General features: G+C 42.3%; 1 protein-coding gene across 1 annotated transcript in view; it reads right to left on the bottom strand.

The window, feature by feature from the left end:
- Window positions 1-6,657, bottom strand: part of ccdc40 (coiled-coil domain 40 molecular ruler complex subunit) — a 15,219-nt gene that overhangs the window by 2,695 nt on the left and 5,867 nt on the right. The window contains exons 7-14 of the mRNA XM_013911922.1: window positions 5,985-6,132; window positions 5,474-5,717; window positions 5,190-5,372; window positions 4,347-4,592; window positions 1,972-2,185; window positions 1,700-1,869; window positions 1,519-1,610; window positions 949-1,063 (exon numbers count right to left, since the gene is read on the bottom strand). Coding sequence (XP_013767376.1) covers window positions 949-1,063; window positions 1,519-1,610; window positions 1,700-1,869; window positions 1,972-2,185; window positions 4,347-4,592; window positions 5,190-5,372; window positions 5,474-5,717; window positions 5,985-6,132 — 1,412 coding nt within the window. The remainder of the gene's footprint in view (window positions 1-948; window positions 1,064-1,518; window positions 1,611-1,699; window positions 1,870-1,971; window positions 2,186-4,346; window positions 4,593-5,189; window positions 5,373-5,473; window positions 5,718-5,984; window positions 6,133-6,657) is intronic.

Genomic DNA, 6,657 nt, shown 5'->3' with positions numbered 1-6,657 from the left:
TATATCAGTATTATGTGCTGTAATCAGACACCAAGCTGACAGATTTATCTGCTTCTATAGAGAAAATAACATGACTGTGAGTTTGGAGGAGCTTGAGATAATTTTTTCCCCGAGGAGGTACGAGAAATAAAAAGACTGAGCTGTTAGTTTTCACATCCGATTGGACCTGGAGCCCTTTTTTGTCTCAGATACCTTTTTTTGATGGAAACTCCTGATATATATAAAATTACCCTTGCTTAGAGGTTTAACAGCCTTGAAACTATGACTGATAAAAGTGTCCACAATATAGTTCAATCTTCCTTTACAGTGATACCCATGTTGAGCAGTTAATGCTTAATTAGATCCTGCTGATGAAATCATTTTAATGTTAAAGATTGTTCAGGTAATGAGTAAACTGGAAGCGAATGTTTACTATTCATTCATTATTCATTTCTGATCATATAATTGAGCTTTTAATATTTATTCCATCTAAAGAAGAACTGAGACTGAATTGTGGGTTAGGAGAATCGTTACACCACTACTGATGCTGTAAAGTCATATCCACGTGTTGTTTCTATTCTTTAAGTTGTAAATTGGAAAATTTGCTGAACTTCATGCCTGATACATGAGCTTTTGAGGCTTTTTCCCTTGAAAACTAAAAAAACATTGCACAATACATTTGTAAGCAATAAATTATAAAAAAAAATTGCTGGATGCAAATTAAAACTTATATTAGCAAACTTATATTTATTTAATAAAATAAATTGTCAAAAGGTTGAATAAACAGTGAATTTTCCCAAAAAATTAATTCAAGGGTCAAAGTGATCGAATGCATTTCAAATAAAGCATATCCCACTCTTATGTGTTTATGCATTGTACATAAACAGCACATTTGCACATGGCAGGCTAAGGCTAAAATGTAGATGGCAAATCAGCCTTATAGTCTGTCTGTAATCGTACTGTGTTTACCTCCATACGATGTATTTCAGCTTTCATCGTGTGGCTTTCTCCCTGCCCCACATCCATAGCTGAACGCATCTCTTTTACAAGCTGTGTCTTCTTCTCCCACAGCATGATTTGCCGCCTGTATGCCACACGTGCCAAAGAAAAAGAGAAAATACACACACATGCAGAACAAAGTACACTATTCCATTAAAAATCAAAGTGTTTCTCTGAGTATGTGATTCTTCCGGAAATAACTCTGCATATTTAATGAAGCCCTGCAAAATTTTACCTTCATACTATGAATATGTTTCGAGTTAGAGGCATTTGAGTTACATGGAGCTGGGTTGAAATTTAAAAGATTAGTCGACTAGTCACGATTACGTCGACTATCAAAATCACCGACAACTAATTTAATAGTCAATGGGTTGTTTGAAGCTTTGTAAGATCCTAAAAGATGCATGAATAAGTAGTAGGACTTAAGAGTTGAGAGAGAGATTTAAGAGATTTAAGAGTTGATTAGCAAATCAACTCAATAATAAATAAATTGAATATGTTTAAGTCAGAAGAAACAAGGACAAAAAGAAAGTGACTGACTCAGCTTCCACCAGACTGTTGAGGAGCCTCTCCTTTTCCTCCTGCGTCTTCTCGACTTTCATCTGCATTTTAACGGCCTCCCTCTCTGCATCCTGGTCACATAATTTTACATAAAGTTATATATTAATATAAAACAGAAGAAAAGAAGAAAATATAAAATGAGGAAACCCGCCTGTCATGCCTTAAGTCTGTGAATGAAATCTGTCTCCATCACGGCGTTTTCCTGCTGCAGAGCCTGGCTCAGTTGTCCTTTCTTGCTGAGCAGCATGTTGAGCTTCAGCTGATCACGCTTCAGCATCTTTGAGCTCTTCTCCAGCTCAGCCTCCTCACGGTGCTCTGATTCTATCTGACCTGAAAGGGTTAGAGTTGGTGTGAGAATGAAGTGGAGATAGTAGCATAGTAGCATACAGGTTGTGACTTGGACGGAGTATGCAGCATGTGCGTCCTGCATACTCTCAAAGTAGAGTTTCGTCTGTTGCCATCCTGTGTACTCTGCCTGCAGTTTGAGCAGCTCCTTGCTGTTGGCTTCTATCGTTTGGGTCAGTCCCATCAGAATCCCCTGTCGCTTCATCCAAAGCTGCTGGTCACTCTTTATATTTGCTGCCAGCTCCTCAATCTGAGCTATTATTGACTGTATCTTGATGTGCAGAGGACCGAGGTCATCATGCTGCAAATGCAGGAAAAATCAATTAAAGCTGGCAGCCTCGTTTTTGAAAACAATTCAAAATGACACTGAATTATTTTCATTCACTTTCTACTTTTAAAAGCATTATTGATCAATTGAGAAGTTCGAACTTGGCTCACGATTTCCTTCCATCCCGGATTTTAAAGGATGGGTTTGATGTAATTGGCACTGAAACCACAGCACAGAAACGGCATTGCTGAGGGTTTTCAATGATCTTCTAGAACATGTTATAGGCATCAAGGATTCTGCCCTTAATTGGTTAAAAAACTGATACATGCCTTTGTGACCTCCAGATTAGATTATTGTAACTCGCTCTACTCTGGACTCCAACTTGCTCACCTCCAACGATTACAGCTCGTTCAGAATGCTGCGGCTCGTCTCGCAACCGGAACTAGAAAGTTTGCCTCTATTATTCCAGTGCTCTCTGACTTACACTGGCTGCTTATTAAATTTCGTATTGATTTTAAAGTTCTGCTGCTTACTTGCCTCACACTCCTCATCCTCCCTGGGAGAGTCTATGCCAGGGTGCTGGAGAGGAGAGTCTGTCCGTTAGTCGAACCTTGGATACGGGAGGAACAATGCGGTTTTCGTGCTGGTCGTGGAACACTGGATCAGCTCTTTATCCTCTCGAGAATACTTGAGGGTGCATGGGAGTTTGCCCAACCAGTCTGCATGTGTTTTGTGGACTTGGAGAAGGCATTCGACCACGTCCCTCGAGGGGTCCTGTGGGCGGTGCTGTCCCATTGCTACGGGTCATTCATTCCTTATACAACCGGTGCAACAGCTTGGTCCGCATAGCCGGCAATAAGTCGGACTCGTTCCTGGTGGGTGATGGGCTCCAACAGGGCTGCCCTTTGTCACCGATTCTGTTCATAATTTTTATGGACAGAATTTCTAGGCATAGCCAAGTGCTGGAAGGCTTTCACTTGGGTGGTCTCAGGATTTCATCTCTGCTTTTTGCAGATGATGTGGTCCTGTTGGCTTCATCGGGTGATGGCCTCCAGCTCACCTTGGAATGGAGTGTGAGATCGACAGACAATTGGTGCAGCGGCTGAAGCGATACGCACGCCGTACCGGTCTGTTGTGGTGAAGAGAGAGCTGAGTGTAAAAGCGAAGCTCTCAATTTATCGGTCGATCTACGTCCCTACCCTCACCTATGGCCACGAGCTGTGGGTAGTGACCGAAAGAACGAGATCGCGGATACAAGCGGCAGAAATGAGCTTCCTCCGAAGGGTGGCTGGCCTCTCCCTTAGAGATAGGGTGAGAAGTTCGGCCATCCGGGAGGGGCTCAGAGTAGAGCAGCTGCTGCTCCACATCGAAAGGAGCCAGCTGAGGTGGTTCGGGCATCTGACAAGGATGCCTCCTGGGTGAGGTTTTCCAGGCATGTCCCACGGGGAGGAGGTCCGGGGGCAGACCCAGGACACGCTGGAGATATTATATCTCTCAGCTGGCCTGGGAATGCCTTGGTGTTCCCCCGGACAAGCTGGAGGAGGTGGCTGGGGAGAGGGAGGTCTGGGTTTCTCTGCTTGGGCTGCTGCCCCCATGACCCGGCTCCGGATAAGTGGAAGAAAATGGATGGATGCTTACTTTGAAATGCCTAAACAGCCTTGCCCATGACTATCTCATCGACCTTCTCAGTCTCTATGCTCTCAGCCATTCTTTACGATCATCTGGTCAGTTACTTCTGGCCCAGCCCAGGCACCGTCTGAAGACTAGGGGTGATCGTGCTTTTGCCTCTGTAGCATCAAACCTCTGGAATAGTCTTCCTGCTAGCATTCATGCCTCTGACTCCATCCAATACTTTAAAGCACGCTTGAAAACTTACCTATTCAACCTGGCTTTTCCAACTCACTAATTCTCACCGCTCCTTAATTGCTGTATCGCTACTCATTTCTCTGGATAATCATGATTTCTCCCTATCTCTACTTACTAATGTGTTTGTTTGTTTCTCTGTTTTCTCTATTTGACCTTGTTTTAATCACTTACTGTTCAGTGCAATTATTTACCGTTATTCCTTACTGTGAAGCACTTTGGTGTACCCCCTGGTTTTCAATGTGCTATATATATAAAATTGCATTTTATTCTATTGTATTTATTTATGATCTTAGTAACAAGAAACCACAGCTTCCCCACAGCCACTCACCCCAGTGGTGGCCGCTATTTGAGAAATCTTCGTGTTGTATCCGATGATCGTTGACTGCTTCTGCTCGATGACTCTAACAGATGAAGTAAGCTTAGCCTCAATGGCTGTGATTAACTTGTTGTACTTCGTGATCTCCTGATCAAGGGCCTTCTGAGTCAGGGCCAGGTTGTCCACTTGCTGGCTGACCAGCTGGCTCTCCAGCTTCACCACCAACACCTCCTCCTCTGACTGCTTCAACTGGTACATCTAAAGGGGGGAAAGGAATGATGAGAAGCACATAAATCTAATATCTTCACATATTTGTTTTATTCTCTACACATTTTACAAAGAAAAAAAGCTAGGAATCAAAATGAAAAATGTAATCCTGTCACGTAAAAGCATGAACAAAAAACGTTAAAATTAGTAAAATAATAATACTGAAATTGAATAAAGCTAATTTGACAATATATGAATAAATTGCATTCAAATCTCTATGGCTCTATAGTGTACATTAACCTTTATACATGTACTTATTTAACACCTGTTACTACTACTACTGTTACTAATCCTGTAGAGCTGTTGTTATTTGCATTATTCTGTCATTTCAAACCAAAAGACTTCATCAGTTGCTTGTGAATTCTCTCTCTTTCTTTATCTATAACGTGATACTGCTGGAGTGTGTCTTTCACTAAAACAAGCCTAAGCCAAAGACCTGGACAATATGTAGGGTATAGTGAATAACACTCTTATGATAATACTAGGGATATCAAAGAAAGGGGATTTAGTGTGAATGGTCTGAAGAGTGTTATCATAAGAGTGCTATGACAGTCTAAGCATTTTCAATACTTTCCTGCTTTTAGTTACCTTCTCTTTTTTGAGTCTGGATATCTTCTCAGTGAGCAGTTGGGAGTACTTGGCAGCGTTGTTGTGGAGGAGCTTGTGCTGCATGGAGCTCATGATGTTGTTTTCCAGCTCCAGCCGTGCAGAACTCTCTTTCTCCAGCTGCTTACTCTGATCGTTCACTTGAGCCTGGAGTGACCCAAATTCCTGGAGAAATTAAGGGTGAGATTAAAGAAAGACAAAAACAAAATCAGGCAGTGTAATGTTTCTAACCTTGTACCACGACTGCTCTCTGGACAAACACTGACCTTTGAGAGTCTAGCGAGGGTTCGCTCTGTCTCCTGCAGAGTGAGGAGGAATGTGCTGTAGTGGGCCTGCAGGGCCTCTTGCTGAGCCTGCTTGTCACTGATGAGCTTTCTGGTAGTGGTGCAGTCCATTTGAGACCAATTCAGCTGCAGTGTCAGTATCTCATTTTGCTCCTGCTCTGCATTGATGGACTTCTTGTAGCCATCAATGTCCTTGTCCAGCAAGATCACCTGGTGCTTGGTTTCACTGAGAAGAACAGAAAAAAAATGAATGGCTGCTCACTTTTTGCTCTGTGTTACTTTTGAATAAAAAAATCAAATAAGGGTTAATATTATCATTGAGTGTTCTAAAAATAAATTTTTTATAGACATCTGTCATTTTCTATAGACTATGTTTCTATGTTTAGAGCACTGTCATCATTTGTTACATGTACACTTGAAGCGCATTAGCACCTTTAACGTTTACTCAGTAGGACATGAATCAGAAACAGCTTCCCACATCCATCAGTCTCACCGGATGACTTCCTGCATCGCACCGAAGGCCTCGTCTCGTCTCCTCAACCCCATGAGGCAGCTGCTCCACTGCTGCAGCAGCTGTTTACGGGCCACCAACAGTGACTCCATCTCCATCTCAGCCTGCACAAAGATGTAAAAATGAATGACTGATGTTGTTTGACGACTGCCATAATCAGAGAATTCTTATTTCGTTCATGAGTTAGTTGACCGAGACAAAAACATAACCTGTTTGTCTTTTTCTCTCATCCAAATATTTTTGTGTTGACTGTATCTATTTACATCATTAAATCAACTAGTAAGATACACCCACCAGCCACTTCATCAGTCACAGGTAGTTCAGGTTGGACAAACTTGCCTTCAAAACAGCCTTTTTTTAAATTGTGGCACAGATTCACAGATGCTCTGTTGGACGGAGATGTGGTGACTGCTGGCTACAGTGAACTCATTGTCATGGTCAAGAGTCCAGTTTGAGATGTTCTGAGTTTTGTGACATGGTTCAACATCCTGTTGGAAGTAGCCATTAGAAGATGGGTCATGGGTGGTCATAAAGGAATGAGCACCAACAAGAGTCAGGTAGGTGTGGTATTTCATCAGTGCTCAGTCGATACTGAAGGATCAAAGGTGTGCCAATAAAATATCCCCCACACCATTACACCAGCACCATCCTGAAC

Source organism: Pundamilia nyererei, unplaced genomic scaffold, assembly GCF_000239375.1.
Source record: "Pundamilia nyererei isolate P.nyererei 1_Seehausen unplaced genomic scaffold, PunNye1.0 scaffold00075, whole genome shotgun sequence".
Classification (NCBI taxonomy): domain Eukaryota; kingdom Metazoa; phylum Chordata; class Actinopteri; order Cichliformes; family Cichlidae; genus Pundamilia; species Pundamilia nyererei.
The sequence above is the reverse complement of the archived record's forward strand: the minus strand, read 5'-3'. Positions and strand labels throughout refer to the sequence as shown.